Source organism: Polyodon spathula, chromosome 16 (genome assembly GCF_017654505.1).
Source record: "Polyodon spathula isolate WHYD16114869_AA chromosome 16, ASM1765450v1, whole genome shotgun sequence".
NCBI classification, from domain to species: domain Eukaryota; kingdom Metazoa; phylum Chordata; class Actinopteri; order Acipenseriformes; family Polyodontidae; genus Polyodon; species Polyodon spathula.
This window is the reverse complement of record NC_054549.1, coordinates 34,002,562-34,024,141: the sequence shown is the minus strand read 5'-3', so window position 1 is coordinate 34,024,141 and position 21,580 is coordinate 34,002,562. Positions and strand designations below refer to the sequence as shown.

The window sequence follows — 21,580 nt, the reverse complement described above, 5'->3', positions numbered from 1 at the left end:
GCAAACCCCTTTAATTGGGACTGTCAGAGAGTGGTTGCAGGAAATGACAAACTGGAGGGAGCAGAGCTGAATGGTTATAACATGCTGAAATATCATCTGCACTGTAAATCCAAAATACTGACACCATTAGCGCGTGCAGCTGTACAGTTGTGCTTAAACTAGCAACCAGGAGGGTTGCACGGTGAACACCACAAGGACCTCAACATTTCAAATCGTAAAAAAAGAAGAAAGGGATTGCATCAGCCCGATTCACAGAGGAATAAAAATAAATAGTATTCATGTTTTTAACGTCCTAATTGCAAAGTCCATATAGTATTACGCTGCTAGATCGGTGGACTTCGTACTGTATCTGACTTTTTGGAAGGGGTGCCTCTTTAGTGGTCGGATTAGCTTGAATATATTTTTCTTCATTACCAAAAAACACCCTGCGTATATTTTCCTCATGAAAAATAATCTTTGGAGCAGCTCCCGGGACATGACCATGATGATGCCGAGCAAAAGCGTGGAATGGCTGCAGGAGGAACTGGAGTCCGGGGGGAGCTCGCTGCTCCTGCTGGATTGCCGGAGCCACGAGTTTTTTGAATCGTCTCATATAGAGACAGCCATCAACCTGGCCATCCCGGGACTCATGCTCAGGAGGCTGAAGAAGGGGAACTTGCCTATCCGGTCCATCATTCCCAACAACGAGGATAAGGAGAAGTTTGTGAAACGGTGCAAGACTGATACAGTGGTGCTGTATGACGAGGCCACCTCTGACTGGCAGGAGAATGGAGCGGCTAGCTCCGTGTTGGGGCTTCTCCTGCAGAAACTCCGAGATGACGGGTGTGAGGCTTATTACCTGGACGGTAAGAACAGCTGCATGTGTATGGCATCAAGCAGTCCGCCTTTCAACTCTGTTAGTTGCAGTGACCCTTAATGAACTAGTGAATGGACTTGCCATGCACCAATACGAGGCTTTTGTGACTTGTGAAAATGAAACATAATGCATTTTTGGGGGGGTGCTTTTTAGGATCAATCACACACACCCTTTACCTACAAAAAGGTTTATTTGAAACAAGTGTTTAAATTTAAACGTCTATTTTTTTTTTTAAATAAAAAAATAAACTTAAATATTTTTAAGAGATACAGTTGTATCTCTGTATCACTTACAATAATAATAATAATAATAATAATAATAATAATAATTATAATTATAATACTTATGCAAATAATATAATACTGCAAACGTTTGTCCACACGTTGCAAGATTAAGTCCATGACCACCAGGTGGTCTCTGTTGAATCAACTTATATGTAGGTACTATTTAATAACTCTGTGACACGTCCTTGGCAACCGTCTTTAGAATTTAAATATACGAAATAAATTAATAATTATAAACATTCTTAAGTTCAAATTTTACGTACCTTGTTTGATAGAGGGGTGTATATATATATATATATATATATATATATATATATATATATATATATATATATATATATATATTATTATTATTATATATTATTATTATTATTATTATTATTATTATTATTTTGTCGAAACATTATGGTGCAGGTTTCATTCCAAACACACCGATAGTCAAGTAGAAACTTTTCAATGTCGATAATCCTAAATAGGATTGTCAGTATGTTCTTCAAATCGATCGTGGGTTTGTTTCACGAATATTTGCTTAAAATGTTTAATTTTAAAACGCAGCAACAAAACAGCCGCATCCTACAGCAATGCTGTTAGTGTTTCCAAAGTATTTAGTTTCCTTGCATAGTGTAATCTTAGCAATGAAACTTTGTAACACTCAAAACTAGGGCTCAAGGGGGAAAAAAAAACAAAACAAAACAACTTAAGTTTAGTATTACAAAAAAGTTACTTTTGAAGGACAGTGTAAGGATATTAAATGTATTGGATGCTTTAGGGGTGATACTTTCAAATGACAGTAGAATCACTTTATAAAGTATTTTGTTTCAGAACGTAACGTTTCTTAAATGTACACACTGTCAATCAATACAGTCTATTCTATATAGTATTAAATATCACAAAAATAAAACCAGTAAGTATTAACTTGTGTTTGCAAATCGGCATTTCAAATGTAATAATTGCGTAACATTTAAACGCGCAAAGGTTACGAATCTGTAGAGCGAACTTTGTGAAAGAATGTACCGGAGACAAAGATGTTTTCAATTAAAATTCCAAAATGGCTTCGCCATGTTGTCTTCCTTGAGGAAAAAGCCCTGCTTTTCATGAATTGCCAGCTAAAAATCCGAGGGGGTGGGGGGAATCATTGATATACACTCCTTAACAGAAACCGTGCTGGTTTTTAAAGTGCAAACCACGTTAATAACAAGTTCGTCTTGTGGGGGTTTTTTTTTTTTTTTTTTTTTTTTAAAGCTTTTATAGCCTTTTGTTTTGTTTTGTTTTGTTTTTTTGAGACTTCCTTGTCATTCACAAAAAAAAAAAAAAAATCATTCAGAAGCAGTCTAAAACAGTCGAAGCAGTCTTGTCTATATGTTTTTTTTTTGTGATTGTACGTTGCTATTGATATATTTGGAATGTTTTAATACACAGAATTGCTGTTTTTTAATGTTCTTTATTGAAATAAGCTTTACTACAGTGGTGTACTCGGAGGGAAGCTACACTAAATGAAATACACATCTGGACTTTTAAATCCCTCTTATGAACTTAACATAATGGCTAAATAATATTCTTAAAAGAATAAACTATGTTGTCTGGTTTTGTAACAAACCAGCCCAAACGATCTTAGCATGTGCAGTACAGTGTTATATCTGTTGTTTTATACTGTGGAACAGGCTATTATTATGTTTAATTTACTAGCATTCAAGTACAGTAAATATTTATTAAAGTGCTGGGCAATCAAGTTAAGCGTAATCTCAGGACAGGACTGTGTGTGTTGACAGCTATTATTTAAAAAGTAAATAATAAAATTGATAAACATTTGAATGTCAACCTAACTTAGTATGTCTTTGTACAGTACATGTGAAAAAATAAAGCTGCAAGTCATTTTCAATATATATATATATATATATATATATATATATTATATATACACACACAATTTGAAATATTTTGTTGTTTTATTTCTCTTAGGTGGATTTAATAAGTTTCAGACAGAGTACTCTGAGCACTGTGAGACAAGTCTGGACACCTCTTGTCCCAGCAGCTCTCCCCCAATGCCTGTGCTGGGTCTGGGAGGACTGCGGATAAGTTCCGATTGCTCCGATGGGGAGTCAGATCGGGAGCCCAGCAGTGCCACTGAGTCAGAGGGAAGCCCGTTGCCCAGCAACCAGCCGGCCTTCCCAGTCCAGATCCTCCCGTACCTTTACCTGGGCTGTGCCAAAGACTCCACCAACCTTGACGTGCTGGGCAAGTACGACATAAAGTACATCCTGAATGTGACACCCAACCTGCCTAACATGTTTGAACACGACGGTGAATTCAAGTACAAACAGATCCCCATCTCTGATCACTGGAGTCAAAACCTTTCTCAGTTCTTCCCAGAGGCCATTTCTTTCATTGGTAAGTAACTCGTCATACTCCTTGAGCGATGCATTTATCTTGAGTTCCTTTCCGCCTTGATGTGTTTACGCTTTGGGTTGTTTTCATTCTTTTACTTCCTTCCTTACACCCCTGCATGTTCTCAGAAAGCTTCTCACAGTTGTACTGTTTTACACAAACCCCATCCAGTCTTAAAAAAACTATTTAAATTATTCTGCCTGGGTTGGCAAGTGCGCTTTGGGCTGTCTTGGCATGAAAGCTGCTATACAAAATCAATTTGATTGATTGAACTCGGCCTTAAAAATACTACAAGGGTTCTAAAATGCTGAACTACTGAGCTAAGGAGAGATAAACAGCAATTATACTTAATTTCTCTGATTAATTCATACACAGACTATAATGCTGTCATTACTATTTCAGTCTGTCCTCCGCTGTTGACGACTTCTTCAAATTACTCATCACTTTTGTATCAGGGAGGTGAATGTTGCTATCTGTTCTGTTATCTGATAGCAGACTCATTTAGAGGATAATGCGAGGGCTGCATATATCTGACTGTTGCTTTTTCATGTACGGGACAGTCTGATGAGGTTTACCTCTGGCAGACAGACTGTTTGCTTGAAGAACGACAATGAGATTGTCATAGGTGATGTGTGGGGAAGTTTAGAATGAGTTTCCAGCAAACGCCTGTACGATCTGAATGACATAAAATTGGTGGGGCGCGGTTCAGAAGATGACCATACACTCCACATGAACATGAATGGGCAATTTCCACATGAAAACCTGCAAATGACTGCATATACTTGTGCATTGAATAATACATGCATACCATGTAGTTTGGTTTTGTTTGGAGGGCAGGCAGCTGTCTCCTCCAGCACTGTTCAGCAAAGCAATTCAGTAAGTCAAGTTCACCTTGCACTGCGTAACAAGTTGGTAGACTGAGGTATTTAAATATTCATGTTATGTGTCAGCTCCATGGTTAATTCATATTTTTATTACAGCTTTGCACTAAAACACAACTCAAAAAGAGTACAGTATACAACTCTGTGGCGCATTAAAGTTATTTTGAATTGTATTGGAATTTTGCACAATCTACACAAACTGCAGGATTTACAGGCTCGCAGAGTAAAGACTGCTTTCATCCAGTGTCACTCGCATGCATCCCACCCCACACACACACACTCATTACAGTTTTGTTAATCTATTAAAGCCTTGTACTAAATATATTTTTTTAAGAAAATATATTTAGAGGGTAGGCTATCTTGTGATCAAGCCTTAATTGCAACGACTTTGGAATGTGTATCGACATTGACAAAAATATAACTCCAGGCCAGACAAGTACTTGCCCGTCTAATTAGATTTGAATCTATCGGTATGGTAAATCTCCACCATGGGTCTGGCCAAGGAAGAATAAGGATCACCCCCTATTGTTTTTCATCCAAGGGAGAGTCCCTGTGCAGTATGTGTCAGCGGAGATGATGCTGCTTTTGTCCTTGAGTGTTATTTTTCCTTTTGTCTTTGTTTCCTTTAACCTTTCAGTGCCCTCAAACGCAGAGGCTATCTCCTGTTGTGACTGTCCTGCACAGGGCAGTGAGCCATCTTCCTGAAATAAAGCAAGTCCAATAGACACCTCCAAACTATAAAAGAAAAAAATAACGTTCTGGTCGGACAGCTAGGGCTGCGTGTAAATCTGGTAGTATACGTAAAGCTCTCGCACACATTTGTCTTATTGTGTTTTTTGTTTCAAAGATTCGGTTACAGTAGCAATTGTAATGTTTTGCTTGACTTCATTTAGGGAAGTGTTGCTTCTGCTTTCTGTGGCTTGCCTGGATTAACAGCCACTGAGCTGTACACCTCAACTATCTGGGAATTTCTAACTGTCTGAAAAAATAATAAAACCGTAAAAAGGATCTTACTTGTTACTGTACATCTTCTGTTGTCCCAGCTTACTGTATGTCCCCACAAAGTTTAACAGGGCGTTCAGCCCAGATTTGAAAGCTTCGTGCTTTAAATGTGCAGCATGTTCTGTGTGACCTGTACTGTCATCCAGAAAGCACATGGGTTCTTTTTATATGTCTCTAGTGCAGCCCTGCATGTACAACTATGGTGATCTTTACCCAGGGTACAAATGTACTTCCTGTTAGTGAGTTCAGCAGTAGATTAGATTACAGTTCATCTTTTCTGTCAACATTTTCCAGTGCCTGCATTTTTATTGATGTCATAGAATATGTTTTTTTTTTCAGCAGTGAGTGTGGTTCATATTGGCAAACAACCCTTTTAAACATGTACATAGAGATTAGGAATGTTTGTCTAGCTTTTAAGGCTGTTCAGAGCAATGTTTATTTATACAAAGAGCCACTGTTTCAGAAAATGACCCACTCTGAAGAAAGCTGAAAGGTCAATTCAGTAGGGGGAAACCGTTACTAGTATTAGACTATTTCAGACTAACTTCATATTGAATAAGTGGTTTAGAAACAAGCTCTTCTACTGAGGCGAAACATGTACTGCACTTTATGGCTAATTAAACTTAAAATGAACGCCAAGATCCTCTTTAAGAATGGCTTGTAATTGTTGTAGTACAGAGAAACAGGTTCTTACAGTCCGCATAGACATCTGTGGGTTAGGGATTTGTGAATTTAGTCTCACTGCAATGGAAGACAGGCTAGATATAATTAGTCCCCTGGGCTGGCTTGGTGTCTTCAGCGGGTATAGTTGATCATAAACTCTGCTTGGTAGTAAAGAAGAGCTATGAAGTCCATAATAAGCAGCTGCAGTAGCATTAGCAGTAGCTGCACAATCCCAGGGTTTGTCTGCAGGGTATACAACTGGCACAACTAACAACAGAAATCCATTTAAACTAAAGCAGAACAAACATGCTACTGCTGCCGAACCCTGGCATTGATCGGTTATGTTGCCCACCGGCAAAATAGGGACACTTATGGGCATCATGATAGCTTGTAAGAACTTTGACTCCTGTAGGGTTAACCAAAAATTTAGCTGGCATTTTAACTGTTTAGTCCGAGTGGGGAGCGGTTTCCCTAATCTGTGGATTTTCTCTGTGTTTGTTGTTTGTTCATCTCATTTCCTGTTTATTCTTGTCTTTTTCATTCCCTCTTCTGCTTTCTGCTTAATGGAGGGGGGGGGGGGTACTTTCATGTACATGGTTGAAATGACAGGAAATGGAGAATTACTTCGCCCACGTAATGTAAAACCAAATTTTTTGAAAACTCGGCCAGTACTTCAAAGACAAGTGTTTTTAAAATGAATTCTGAAACATGGTGACGGAAATGCAGTGTGGCCTGATAGCATCCTGTTTTAACCTGACTAATGTGTTTTATTTATTTTTGTTTTACTCTCAGTGCATCGAGTCCCAGCTGTTCTATTTAAGCATTAAATCGTCACCACTCCGGCACTAACCAGGGTCATGTACACATAAATGGAATACAACCACACATCCTACAACTATTACAAACAGACAGGCAGGATACTGGGTTAACTGCCTTTAAAAAGAAGCCCCCAAAAATCAACTAAACACCTTGCTGTGTACTTTTCCACAAGTGCGATGGGGGTGGGGGGGGGGGTGGGGGGTCACACGGCACGGCACAGCACAGATTGACTGTTCTGCCCTCCTGACGTTATAGGAGTATATACTTTATACAGTATGAAGACCAATCTTTTTTTTTCTCTCTTCCATTAAAATCTCAGCCATCAAGTTCTCTGCCGCTCCTGCAAAGCACTTTTCAAATGGTTAACCACCTTTTTAAATTGAAGAGGTATGCTGGATGCAGCAATGGTCAACGTTTTTGTACAGTGTCTTTCACAGCATTGCCATTCGGATCCCTTTAAAACAGCTTAGTGTTTATTGAACACTCCAGGAGCTCAGAAACAGAACTCGATTTCCTTACAGTGAGCTCAGAAACTTTTACAGATCCGACACTGGATTTGTTATGTATGCTCCACATTGCTGAATGTCACCGTGTAGTCATAGAATGTTTTTAGAATGTAAAATTCTGCTTTTGAGAGTCTTTTTATAGCCAGTTCTTGCACAGAGCATGTGACTGAGGAAACTCTGCTTCATAGTTGAAGTCCTTCTGATAAATGAAGTCTGAGACCATATTTGGTTCCTGTTAATCTGTTGATCTATTGCAAACCGCAAATAAACTGGCCATTCTGTGCATGGAAAGTAGGTCAGTCCACACAATCCTCATTATAAATCACTTGGAAAGCAAGAAGTTTTTGGCTGTGAGGCATGCTCTGTAATGAAGTGGACTCATACAGCTCAGAAGTGAATCAGAAGTGAATCAGGTTCCACAGCCCTTTCTGATATTGTTATTTCTAAATAAATAACAACTCCTACATTGTTATATCTCTGGTCTTGCCTGGTACATCTAGAACACACTGGATAGGATGGGAGGGATGAAAAGTAGTCAACTACAACATCCTGTTGAAAATGGAGCACTGTTTTTGGGCAGGATCCATATGACCAGCACAGATAGTAACTTTTAAAAAAAAAAAATTATTGCAGAAGTGTCTTTTAAAAGTAGGGCTGCTGCACGAAGTACATGGGAATTGGTTTGTTATAGATAAACTATAACCATGCTCCTTTTTCCATTTGCAGATGAGGCTCGTACACAGAAGTGTGGGATCCTGGTACACTGCCTTGCAGGGATCAGCCGCTCAGTGACTGTCACTGTGGCCTACTTGATGCAGAAGCTCAACCTTTCCCTGAACGATGCCTATGACTTTGTGAAGAGGAAAAAGTCCAACATCTCGCCCAACTTCAATTTCATGGGCCAACTCTTGGACTTTGAGCGGACTCTGGGGCTGAATAGTCCCTGCGACAACCGGACGCCCAGTGACCAGCTCTACTTCACTACACCGACCAATCACAACGTATTCCAGCTGGACACTCTGGAGTCCACATGAAGGTGGGGGACTGGCTAGGTGCCTGAATGTTTTTCTCATCTCCTTAAGTATTTCAAACCTCTTACCAGGTGATCTTGGTATGTACTACAGGTTGGAGCAGCTAGATGCCTCTGCCTGCTGCTTGGAGGGCTTTACCTGCATTTCTAGATGCCCTGACACTACTTGAGATGATTAAGAAATGGCTTCTCTTGCCTTTTGACTGGGTTATTGTTAAAAAAAGAAAATATATATATTAAACTGAAGTATGCTATCCAAAGCTTCTTCAGAGACTGCTTACCTGAGAGCAGTGGACTGTTTCAAAGGGAGAGGTGGAAAGAGCCACAGCGCAAGTTAACTTATTAGAGAGACTTACACACTTGACCTCACAAAATGGATGGTGCCAACGTAGTAGTGTCTGGTTGGAGCATACTGCTTATTGAGGTAATCACACTCTACTGAGTGTAGGGTCTGGACTTGATCGAACCCAAATGTGTCCTAGATTGTAACTAAAAAAAGAAAAAGAAAGAACTTTGTGAAAATCTGCTTGTTTTTTTGTTTTTTTTTCTATGTTTGTATTGACCTAATGCAGTTTGCACAGTTGTGAAGCCTTTCACATCCTGGCACTTAAGCTGGTACTCCACAAAGATAAAGAGACACTTGCTTGTTCTCCTGCCTGCCAGTCCAAGGATACGATCGCGCCATGCAGCTGGAGCGTCCGTGGACTGGGAGAGGCGGATGCATTTACTTCAAAGCTCATTCTTCCTTCACTGCTTAAGAAAGATGGACCGCTTCAAACCTCCGCTTCCTTAAAGAAAGCATGGTTCTGGGTTGCCTCATTATGCACACAAACCGTGGAGCTCTGATTGGATATCATTCAGCTGTCTCTGCTCGCGTCCAAAACCTTGAGGTTGAGAGGAGGATGAAGGGCAGGGTGTGGGTGAGTGATGCAGCTTGCCAGTTTCGTTCGGAACAACAAGGGCGTTTTTTTTGTTTTTTTTTAAACTACTGTTGCTGCTGCTACTCCAAGGCCCAGACTTTGCAATGAGGAAGTGGAAGACCTTAATCAAACTGCCAACAAAAAGAAAGCGAGAGAGGGGATTCTTCCAGGAACTGGGAGACACCAGGGCCTGTTCAATCAAAGGGTTCTCTGCAGAGAAGGGACTGTTGCTTTAGGCTGGCCTTATTATTATCTATTTTAGAATGTTCTTCTGCTGACTGTTCAACATAATATTTGTATTTCACTTAAAAAAAGAAAAAAAATACTACTAATAATAATAATAATGAACATTGCGCTTGAACGTTTTATAAACAACTTCAACGGTGCCCACAAATTTGTTTGTAATGGGACTGAAACTGTTGTTTTTCTTAATCTCGGAAAAACACATGTTTTGCTGTATTTTCTTAAATTAACAACAAGCCTCTTTTTTTTCAATTCAGCCACTTTTGTAGAAGATTTTCAAGAAATACAGCTTAACAGCTTCAAAGCTGAGGTAGTTTTCAATCCTGTGGTGACAAATGTGGATTTACATCTTCCGATCTTGAGGGCTGTATTCATAAACTTGCTGTATTATGTGTTAGCTTGCTAAGAAAGTTATTAAACTGGCCTGAATTTAAAAAAATAAATAAATAAATAAATAAATAAACAAAATGTTGCATATTGCTAAACCAATGTTAGGTTTTATGAATATGGCTCCTTGAAAGAAGATTGAACTGACTAGCACACATTTTTTCATGTTGGACACAAACCTGGCCTTGTCTGTCTAAGGTGGCTAAGAGTACAGTTGGCAAACCATCTTGAAAATGGTAGACCCCACGATTGAAATTTACTTTAATGAGGAGACCACTTTTTGTACATTTTTTTCAGCCGCTTTTCTTGTGGAGGAATGTTTGTGTCTTTGTATTAATGTTAAGAGAAACTTAAACATGTTTCTCTGTTTAGTGCCAGCGCACAGGAAGGCAAGTTTCTGTGGAATTTATTGTAGCTTGGAGAGCAAGAGTGAGTGAGACAGAAAATAGTATAGAGACAGAAATGAGTGTAAAAAGTATTCCTTACCTCACTCAGGACATTTTCAGGGATTTTTTGGATCTGCATCGTGTTACAGTGTAAAATGTTAAATAACTGTTTATGTGCTGTACACATTTTTTTTTAAGATGCAGTCTACTTATGTGTGTAAATATGGGCTTGGTAGTAGGGTAGTTCTACTGTCTTGATTTTATGAAGGATCTACAGAATGACGCTATATATTGTATAGTATACAGAACCCAACACAAAACTTGTTTATACTGCAAATAAATATTGAATTATTTTTTCTTTAAAATTTTGCAATGTGTGATTCTTAGAAGTCCAAACTAATCCTGTTAAAGTAATTGAAGCTAACAACAGTGCCATACATTTGTTTTTTCTGTCATAAACATTTTGTTATATAAGTCTCAAATGTGCTGTGTTGAAAAAACAAAAACAAAACAAAAAAAAGCTTTGTATTATCATTTTTAAAAATGGTAGTATACTAGGATAAAGAAAACTCTGATGCAAACCTTGCTTGCACTTTCACCTGGAGGGTGCATTTATCCCCACCCCTTTACTGGCTTCAGCTGCTTCCCCTTTTTAACTGACATGCATTCAACCTATAGCATTACCCAGAAGACCTGACAGAGGGAGTAAAGCAGTAACAGATATCCTGGAAAGTAAGGCAGAGAAACTGTACTTTCTTAACCTGGTGTAGTTCCAGGTGTCTGTTTTTAAAATACAAACCCGTCTTTGCTATAACATGCTTCTTTAAAAGCCACACATTTCAGACCTAGGTAAATGGAAGTGCAGAATGGGTAATATGTATGGAAATATTTTGTAAGCTGTAATTATATTAAGAATGCAGGTGAGAGTTTTAATAGCAGCCTGTAACAACCCACCCACCCAGTTGGAGAGCAGATGGAAGCTAGCAGCAGTTGATAATCCCAAACAATCCAAAAACACAGACCAGATCTGGAAATGTTCCATGTCGTTGTGACACATATGAAGAAAAAGGAGAGATGATATATTTGATAAAAAAAATAAGAATCTAATGTATTGCTATCCTTTTTTTTAAATGTAGCTTTTAAAGTTTTTTTTGTATCCTTTCAGAACAAAGATTGTATTCTTAGCATTAGCTTCATAAATCTATCTCATGAAACTGGCCTTCTGAGTCTTGTAACAATTCCTACTGGCTGTTTATAAGCCAATTGAAAGAGGATTGATAGAGACAACTGTGTACTTTAGATTTCTGTGTCAGAACCATTTTGTCTTGTCATACCGTGAGCGGTTTGGTCTTGATTCTCTATTCCTGCCTGGGCTTGCCTGCCTTCCCTGAACAACTGCTTCCTGTTAGCTAGCAGCAGCGTACCACACTCAGAAAGGACCTAATGGGTTAGAGGCTTCCTCCCTTTCACAGCTTGAATTCCACAATACAATGCTTTTAGTAGCTTTTCCTTTGGGAGATTCATCTGAAAACTATACAGGCTATAGGAGGTCACTTTTAAAATGATCTTGTATCATTTAGTGATTTCATTTTTTCAAGCTATCTTCACCATTTACAGAACATTGTACAGTATTGTTGTTTTCATCTTGACTGACTAGTTTCAATATTACGCCAACCCAAAAGAGTGACCTGGTCATAGACATCTGTTGTTTTATTACAGGAAACCCAAAAGGCAGTAAGCAGGATTTCTAAAAACAACACAAAGACCAGCCTATACTTTACTCAGTCAGATATATGTAATACATGTTTGTTTTCAGGGCAGCTAACTTATATCTCCTTATTAAATCCAGTTACTTGTAGGTAACATCAAGTCGGGTTTAAATGACAAATAGCAAATGAGGCAGGGGCTGTAGGATTGCTGGCAATAATATATTAAACTGATCTTTCATGATCAGAACTATTTATGGGACAAGAAATGACACACAGCTTTTTGTTGAATGTGCTGATTAGCTGTACCATACATGGACGGCTGTGTCTTGAATAAAATGTGATCTATCTGAGCCCGTTTCTCTAATTCTGTCACAACTTGTCCTCCAGTCTTTCTTGAACTTCTCTTATTATGGTGAGCGCAGCTGTTGCTTCTACTTTGACACCCACTTGCTCCTTTCCTCTGACATATGTGTTGAATGTCCAGCGGTAGCTGTATCTAGAGACAGGTATACCGAACATTGTAACCTGCAGCTCAGCAGATGATTAAGAGAAAAAGTTAATAGAAAAAGTCAGTGGAGCAAAGGTTACTTGATGTTTCCAGCAAACAGCAGTGTGACCTTGGTAAGATAATATGTTATATGATAACATGCATGGTATATTTCTAAACTAGCATACTTCTACCTCAGTTCTTATTCTTTATAGCTATATTTATCTTTTACTACAGTTACTCCTCAGTAAAGATCCATGCTGATCGATCCCATATCAGCCAGCTGAATGGCCTGGCTTGTTGTGAGTGTTCACAAGCCATAACTATCGGACCAGATCGGAAGTAATTCACGCTTCCTGGTGATTGAAGTGACGTTTCTGCTAATGCTGTTTGGTATCCTAGTAACAGCGGCCTGTGCCTGGGACTCCAATGCTGTTGAATGCAGTCACAAAGTCCATTAAAGTCATTCTAGAACTCTGTGATAGAATCCCTTTCAACACAGTAGTTGAAATAGAGTTTGATCTGGATGTGATTGCCTACAGACTGGGCTGCCGATGGCATTAACAAACACATAAAGGAGAAAAAAGGTTATTCACAAAGGGACGGGCCAACTTTCAAACTCCATCCCCACCCAGTTACCGAAGTGTAAATTCATCACCCATAACAAACAGAAGTACATTAACATTCAAATATAGTAGCTACAGTAAAGGCCTGGAGAGCCATTGGCACTAGACGGCTGATGTGTTTTTGACGCATGTCCTTACCATGCTGTGCCATGCATGTTAAGTTATCTTTAATAATCATGTTTATTGAATAACAGGAAGTTCAAGTTCCTGTTTAACATTTACTTGTAACACATACATACAAACCGAAATAGTTTGCTTGCATATTTTTCTCCGTCACTCCCTTCACTTGTGCTGCTTCAATCCTAATACGGCTGAAGTCCGTGTATGAGAGGAGTGGTCTGTTATCAGTTCTCAGTCAGTCGCATACGCTGCCTGCCGGTTGCTGGCTGGTTTCCTGTATCCCTGTGGTTTATGACAGAACTCTGCCATGTGACAGATATACATCCGATCTATCTTACCACAACTGTTCCTCTTCCTTCCTCTGCCTCTTAAACACATTTGAGAAATAGAGCGAGCGAGAGAGAGAGAGGGAGGGAGGCTAGGATACAGACTGAAATGTCGCTCTTCAGATTTTATTCTGAGCACAGTACTGTTTTCTTCCGCCCATTGGTTTCCTCTGATATCTGAGGACTCCTAATTTCCATTTTGGCTTCAGATCGCTACTGCTTGTGGCTGTGAACACAATGCCGGATGGCTGCTGACCTTGCCCTAGTAAAGCTGCATTTTATATGTCTTCCGATATCATCATCTGCTGCTAGAACAGTGAAATATCAGCTGTAACTGTGTTTCCTTTCCATTAGAGCGAGAAAATGAATTACAAATGCTTATGTATTCAACTCAAAGAACAAACCTTCATTGTGACAGTTTGATACCACTCCTCCAACACTGGAAAAAACAACAAGAAGATGCTTATGGCTACAGGGAAGTCAAAATGACAATAAGAAATCTAATTAGACACATATATATATATATATATGTATAATTATTACTCAAATTAAATATTTGATATTATAATTTATATTATAAATACATTTAAACACTGCTTATTGTACTGTTCACACAATAAAAACAATTACTGATCAAAACATTTCACTTGTAATGGGTTAAGGTTTTACTGCTAGTGTTTTTTGTGTGCCAAGCGCTACTCTATCAGTTAGTAATTCTTTGTTTTGTGTTACAGTCCCTCTAAGAATATACAGAAGTTCATCTGTCGATAGGTTCTGAACAGTTCACACTCAACAGGAAGGAGTGTGATTACCACTCACACAATCCCAATCCTTTATTCCAGACGATGAGACCAAGGGATCAATCAAAAATAGAAAGAAGCCACTTTTAGGCCTCTCCAGAAGAGTTTGCTGCCTCTTACACGGATTTAAAAAAAATCCACACTGGAGACAAGAAGAGCCTGGTTTATAAAGCTTTCACTCTGGAGTGGAACAGGGTGCAGGCTGGGTGTGAACCAGCGATCCCACACACTGCACGCTAGCATCTTACCCACAATACAAAAGGCTCATCTGCATAGAGCTTTTTACCTTATCCCGCTACATAAGTTTTCACCACTTTTTTTTTTCCTCAAGAAACCATGATGACAATTTTATTTAATAAATAACCAGAATAAGGCATTTGTTTAAGAAATCATAAAGATAAACTTAGGAGTATGTTTTACAAGCAAAACCGTTTTATTTTCTCGAAGAACTAAGAAAAAGCTGTCCATACCTACCGCTTTTTATATATAAAAATTCATAGCTAGCTGCTTTTATTTTGTACATTAATAATGTATAAGAAGGTTGCTAACCCTAACCCTAACCCTAACCCTTCACCACAATATAAATCAAAACCTGTTACTTTTGTGTCCCGAAAGGCAAGCATGAGATATGTTCCTTGACAAAAAAAAAAAGAAAAACAAACTTTAATTATTTTTTGTTGCATATTTACAAAAGGTAAACTTTCCAACCATTGCTGCTTTAATGACCATAGTGGGACTTTATGTTCATGAGTAATGTCTCAGGAATGAGATGCCAGGATTCTTGTCTGGGTGCCCAACATCCTTAAGTGGAAAGTCTAGTTTTTTGGCCTTTAACTGCTGTCTGCAAAGCTGGATGGCTCCCAGCTGGCTGGGAATCAGTTCTTTTCAAATCTATTAGACACAGAACAAGTTTCTCTATTTTTTACCTTCCTTTTTCTAACAGGCCTATTGAAAATGGAAACCAAAGGATGGCTTTGAGAATAACAAGAAGAGCAACTGTCAAAGGTGAATAGAAGGCTTTATCCTGTTCCGAATCCTCTATTCCTGTCAGCTATCCCTTAGCCCCAGTCCACTAGAAACAGTCCTGTTTCAGTATTTTACTTAAAACCTATGCTGAGTACTATAGACATGGTTTAGAGAACCTACCTACGTTTTAATAATGTATAACAAGTAAAGGTTTAGAAATAATAAACATAACCACACAGACACCTTAACTCATGACTTTATTAAGAACCCAAATAACCGCTGGATTAGTCTGATAATATCAAGAGAACAATATGCAAGCCTATGAACTAATGCATTCAGTCCAAACGTGTAGCCCATTAAATCTATTAGCTGAGTTACAGAGAGCAAAGCTCATTATGTTTCTAATTAGACGCAAAGCCTGTTGACATTTCACTCAAAAAACATTTCTTTTCATTTCATTTCATCGGCGCAGAATAGATTGGCTAGACCTTATTAATGCAAACCCCACGGTATTATTCAATTGAGTTTTCCTGTCATTTGCTCATTGTATTCTACTCCTCAGATCAAGAAAAGCACTGTCAGCTGCTTTTTCACACTTCTCTTTTGGGGGCCCAATCTTACAAGCGCTACTCAGACCAGCTCATGGTTAATGGAAGACATAGGAGTAAAATATGACTTTTGTACTGGCTCTGAAGAGACGCTGGAATTGTGGTCTTGCTGTGCCATCTTTTCCAGGCAACAGTGAAGACAGAGCGAGGATGGAGACAAAGTGTGCATGTCACTTCCTTTGGCACAGGAAATGGAGAAATAAAAAACACAGAATGTGGCGGACACAGGAGCAAATGTAAATATTTACTAATCAATGACAAGCCATTCCTCCAATTGACTAGCGGGAATAAAGCCAACCTCTGTTCCTATTCTTTAAGAAAACTACTGATGCTGTACCTGGATTAATGTATTCTTGCCTCCCCCATCCCTCCCTCAGCATGGTAGCGGTAGTAAAAATCTCACATACTACAGAGCTTACTACCTTTACAGCCCTCTCCCTCCCAAACCTTCTCAATTTTAAGAGAGGAAAAACAAGTTTGCGTGTGTGTACGCGTGAGAGGAAGACAGAAGAATGACACTACACCACAGGCAGGCATTCTACAAGTACATCTCGAGAGATTACAGGTGCGTTTTTCATGAAGATGAGTGGCAGAGCGACATAATCACACAGGCGTCAGGACCCCTGTTGACTGCAGCCTGGTAGCCTCTGGGTGCCAATGTGTTAATTGGTCAATTTGAATTCTTGTCTTCTAGCTGCCTGACTAGCTGCCTTGCCCTGGGAGGATGTTGTTGTAACATATTAAAAGGTATTAAAGGGATTCGTCATCTCATCTCCATGCTCTTAATATTACATTTCCTACCTGTGAAATGCTGTAGTTTCTAATACAGTTAACAATTTTTTTTATTGAGCACTGCATCTTCATCCTGGAAAATTACATTCACTCAATTTAAGTCAACATCATCACAGCGGCCATTAAAAAAAAAAAAAAAAATCAGAAACAAAATCAAAACAAAATTTGCGGTTATTAAAAGGGCAAAAGTTGACTCAATAAAATGTGTTTCCAAATTCTATGAATTGTGATCCAGGTACGTTTGTCTTGTAATCATGTAAGGAATGAATCGGTATGGAGCATAATAAAGTGTTTACATCAGTCTTCTTAATGCATTCCTCGTTATCTGGCAATCAGCATATGTTACTGTTGAAAATGCCTTAATAGCCACAACATCCTGTGTACCATTAGATATGTAAGGTTGAATTGTATATGTTTACTAAAACCATTGTGAACCCTCTCCTCCAAGTAAGGAGCCAAGAGCAACAAAATATGTGATGTATAGTGAAATAAAATGCCAAAACCAGGCACTCTGGCAATGTAAACATTTTTACAGAATTAGATTATGCCATCATGAGAAAACTGAATTCAGTACATACTCTGTTTATTGTTGCTGAGCAGAGTTTAAAATGGCAGTTTCATGGAACGTGTGACTTGCTGTAGCATTGCATACTGGGATACTAAACCATGTCCAGAACCAACCCTGTCAGTTTTTTGCAAAAATATATGACGCAAGAATGGATGTGCTGAACAGTATGACTGTGGTGGGGTTCACCCTGCCCCTGTAAGCATTTTGTTTGTTTTCCATTTGTGTCGTGTTATTATTATGGAAATGTATGTTATGGTGGCACTGTTGTTTTGGATTGCCAACGAAAGGTTAATTACCTTACCTGCCAAATCACCTGTGCTGACTGTGCCAGGGCTTGAATTATTAATAAGCACTCGAGCTCAGGCACAGCTGTATAAACGAGCAGTTCGACCGCTCATCAAGGTTAAGTGTTCAGAGTGGAGAACGTGAGAGAGATAGTAAGATTTGTAAAAGTAAACAACTGCTAGTCGTGCTGGCTTTAAACCAATACCATACTTGTTTGTTTTGGCCATCATGCCATTTATTTTGTATTCAGTGTTTTGTTTTGTTTAAACATTTTATTTAATAATTACTCGCACCAGCTATTCACCCGCAGTAGTTGTCAATTTCTTCCTGGTCTGACGTCACTACAAAGTCTATCTGTGACAATGACTGAGACTGAATGTTATATGTATATCACTGACTACCAAGAGGAAGTGCAATTCTTATTTTATAATGACACTTCTTGTGAGATGTTTTTGCGACACTAGTCTATACAGTTTTGTACTGTATAAGGAAGCAAAACAGCCAGGAAATGATTAGATTGGGTTAAATTGCACATGGTTGCAGCTACCTACAAATATATTATAATGCAGATTGTGAGAAAGAGGCAAACCCCAAGCTGCTAGTAAGATGCCATGATGAACCATACCGAAAGGGTAACCCTTAGCATGTTGAAGATGCATTGCACCAGCCCTTGTAAAGAGTTTCTTAATAGGTTGGCTTTTCACAATGTCATCCATTTTGACTTCCAGATTTTCGATAGCTCAGAAATATTTTCCGACTTCTGCAAAACTTGACTCCAGCCGCAGGGCAGCAGCTGCCTTCACTCTTGTGAAATAAGGTGAGCAATGAATGTGTAACAAAAATAGGATGCTTGTGGTTTTTACAGCAAAGTGTGCGGTTATTACTGCACAAGTCTGATGAAGAGGAAGCGGTGCAGTGGCAGCTACTAGCTTATGCCTTTGGGTCCTTTAATATTGTATACTTGACATAACGTTAGCAATGTCCTTATCAGTCTTCTCAGAAAAACGAAAAACACCACCTTCTGATTTGCTTATACTGAAACTACAACAAAGTCATGCAATTGAGGTCACAGATAAATATAGTAATCTATTTTAATATATAGGCTAAAAACTTCTGATTTGTGTTTGACATAAAAGGAGTGGATGGTAAGAAGGAGATGTGCTTGCAATGACTGTCAACTGGTCCGTCTGAAATCAAAAGGCAATACAATCACAAGACAAAGTAAAATCCCCAAACCAACTAAATTTGAAGGTATTTGTAAACATTGGGATCGTAAGGAGAGAGAGACATTTAAATGTGAGAGTAGCTTAATTATGCCAACTGTCATACTAGTAAGCCAACAAACAACACCCAACACCAATTCGTTTCCACGTGTTCTACTAACCCTGTTTTAACTATATCAGCTTCCTTGTCATCATCATCAAAGGGAATAATCAACAGGAAGGGCCAACTTCATTATAAGTAAAAATAATATGTATTCTGCTTTAGATGTCAATATAACTGGGTTAAGGCAGGCATTAAAAGTGCTAGTTAAAACCAGGTAGTTACTAATATTACCTACAAACCCACTCATTCTTTTTATTTTATCTGAACTGAGAAGTCTTGTGCAGTAGAATCTAATGTACATAATGTTATCTCTGAAGCCAGAATGGGGGAAGCATTTTGACAGATAAGTAAAGCATGGGTATTAAATGCACTGTGACTTATGCACCTGCAGTGTGAGGGTTAAATGCTTTCAACTGGACCCTGTGGATCCTCTGATACACCCCATTGATCTCTCTCATGTACCCTTTCTATGCTGCTGTATCAGCAGGTCATTATATGTTTCTTATTCTGTAGGTGCAAGTAAACCCAGTTCATACATATTTGACTATCTAACATGTTGCAGATTAAGTGGAAGTCTATGTTTTCAACCCTTGTCCACCAGTTTTGTTTCAACCCAGACCTAAATATTTGTTTCAAATTGTGTAAATAATGGGGTTTGTTTAATTATTTTGAATTTAGGCTTGGCAGGGTTGGGGTTAATGGCAAATACAGGTGTGGAATGTGGGTGTGTCTTGATTGAGTAATTGGTCATCAATCAAGCCCCAGCCACATGGTATATAAAGGGATCCAGCTCCCTTGTTTGGGAGATTAGTTTATGAAAAGGCTAAGAGCAGCAGGGTGTGCTCTCAGTCCAAGCACCGAGAGCTTGGGTGTGATTTGGGTTTTGTTTTGTGTGTTTGTTTAAACCTTTTGTTTTATCTTTATTGTTCTTATTGAAAGTGCACATCGGCGCTCAAACTGCAGCTTTTTTGACTGGGTCTACTTTCTGCCGTTGGTCAGCCTTGGCCACATAACGCTGTTCTTTCAAGCAAACATGTATTGTTTCCCAGTGCACATAAAAGACAGCACTTAAGCTGTGTGTGATTACAGAGATGGCTCTTCATCAGATATTAATACAAATAAAAATGAAACAAAAACCTTGGTTGTTATGGAGACTTGAGGACCTGGGTTGCAAACCACTAAACATATAAAGTATAACTACTATGATATGTATTTACTTTTTTAATGGAATTGAGTGAAATGAAACAGATGACATCTTTTTCCTTTCTTTACAACAAGGAAAAAAAATAAGTTTAGAAAAAGGCTAATGCTGGGAAGTAACTGGGAATTTACATGTCCATTTAACCCATGAATAACAGTAGCAACTCGTTCACCTTTAAGGAAATGCTCTGTTAATATGGTTTCAATTACTCAATCACTGTCCTTGCCAACACACCCAACAGCCTCTTCCATAGCTAAAGCTAGTAGAATGTAAAAACAAAAATGTGTGATTCAATGTCTGTGCCTCTAGGTTAGTACACCTGAAACAGGTGTTAAATTCCAATTCATTGAGCTCTGTGGATCATAAATAACACTTAGTCTAAAGGAAGGTATTTAGCCTAAGGCCTTCATTACCTGGAGCATTCTAATTAACCTTATACTTATCTACTGAAACTTGAATTTTCCTGCTTAAGTTCATTACAGACCTCCCCCCTCAATAAACACATATCTAGAGCAGAAAAATAACTGGGCTGAAATTCAACCCTCTAATTAACTTGACTAGATCAAGGAAGCTTTTTATAACAGGGCCAAGCAAAAAAAAGAAAGAGTTCAGAATGCTTGTGCTTGCAATCTATGTGTGATTTTAAACTGCGTCCTAAATGAAATTACTAAACAACTAGCACACATTACAGGTCTGGCTGGTGAGTTACTTATATGGTTAATGGAAAGCAAACATACATTCATGAAACATTCCACAGTTGCACTTTTCTTTTTTTTTTTTTTGTCTTGTTTCAGGAGGACTGAAGAAAACTTGGCCAGTGCAGCATTCCCTGTGGGTCCCCAGCCAATCAGCAACTCAGCAGAACCAGGATTCTAACCAGTGAGCTCCTGACTGCATGACTCACCCTGCACCCTGCACTGGCTGGATGATAAATAGCAACATATCTACCAGCTTATTTGACACCCACTGGTTTTATAATACTTTTATTCTTAGAACGCCTCAGCACTTCTTTTTAACGAAAGCATTAACACACCTGTAAACTGTTGGGTTTTAGGTTTGTTTGCTTCTCATTTACTAAAAACAGAAACAATAATAATAATAGGTCAGCATGACATGGAGCACATCTCTCAGCCACTACATTAAAAACCAAACCTGCTGCTGACTGTGCAAACAAACTTCATCTGACACATGTTTCTACTCAAGTTACTTTATTTTACTTTACCAGTCTGTTCTTCATCTCATGTACTGTACTGTAGGTTACGTACATTACATATCCAAGTGATATATGGAGACATAGTCACTCCCAATGGTAAAAACATGATTTACATTTAGCTGTCTTCATCGTCGTTAGTTTCATAACTTTTAAAGTAGAGTGCCCCTCCCTTTAAAAAGCTTAGCAGTTGG

General features: G+C 38.6%; 1 protein-coding gene and 1 long non-coding RNA gene across 4 annotated transcripts; both read left to right on the top strand.

Moving 5' to 3' along the window:
* The first annotated feature begins 45 nt into the window (after positions 1 to 45).
* On the top strand, positions 46 to 21,317 carry LOC121328459 (dual specificity protein phosphatase 7-like). 3 transcript variants are annotated; one of them, XM_041273134.1, is made up of 4 exons: positions 46 to 845; positions 3,100 to 3,528; positions 8,123 to 8,432; positions 8,999 to 10,727. In XM_041273134.1, the coding sequence occupies exons 1-3, from the start codon at positions 443 to 445 to the stop codon at positions 8,428 to 8,430; spliced, it is 1,140 nt and encodes a 379-aa protein (XP_041129068.1). In that variant the 5' UTR covers positions 46 to 442; the 3' UTR covers positions 8,431 to 8,432; positions 8,999 to 10,727. The 3 variants fall into 3 exon arrangements, with proteins under 3 accessions (XP_041129068.1, XP_041129069.1, XP_041129067.1); XM_041273135.1 differs by lacking the exons at positions 8,123 to 8,432; positions 8,999 to 10,727 and adding an exon at positions 20,971 to 21,317; XM_041273133.1 differs by having other exon boundaries at positions 8,123 to 10,727.
* LOC121328460 lies at positions 15,168 to 17,098 on the top strand. Its single transcript, XR_005951689.1, has 2 exons — positions 15,168 to 15,435; positions 15,959 to 17,098. It is a non-coding gene; the product is annotated as an uncharacterized LOC121328460 (long non-coding RNA).
* Positions 21,318 to 21,580: the final 263 nt, after the last annotated feature.

Coding starts and splice junctions, on each gene's coding strand:
- LOC121328459 (XM_041273134.1), top strand. CDS start 443: ATGAAAAATAATCTTTGGAGCAGCTCCCGGGACATGACCATGATGATG. Junction 846..3,099: donor TGAGGCTTATTACCTGGACG/GTAAGAACAGCT, acceptor TATTTCTCTTAG/GTGGATTTAATAAGTTTCAG. Junction 3,529..8,122: donor AGAGGCCATTTCTTTCATTG/GTAAGTAACTCG, acceptor TTCCATTTGCAG/ATGAGGCTCGTACACAGAAG.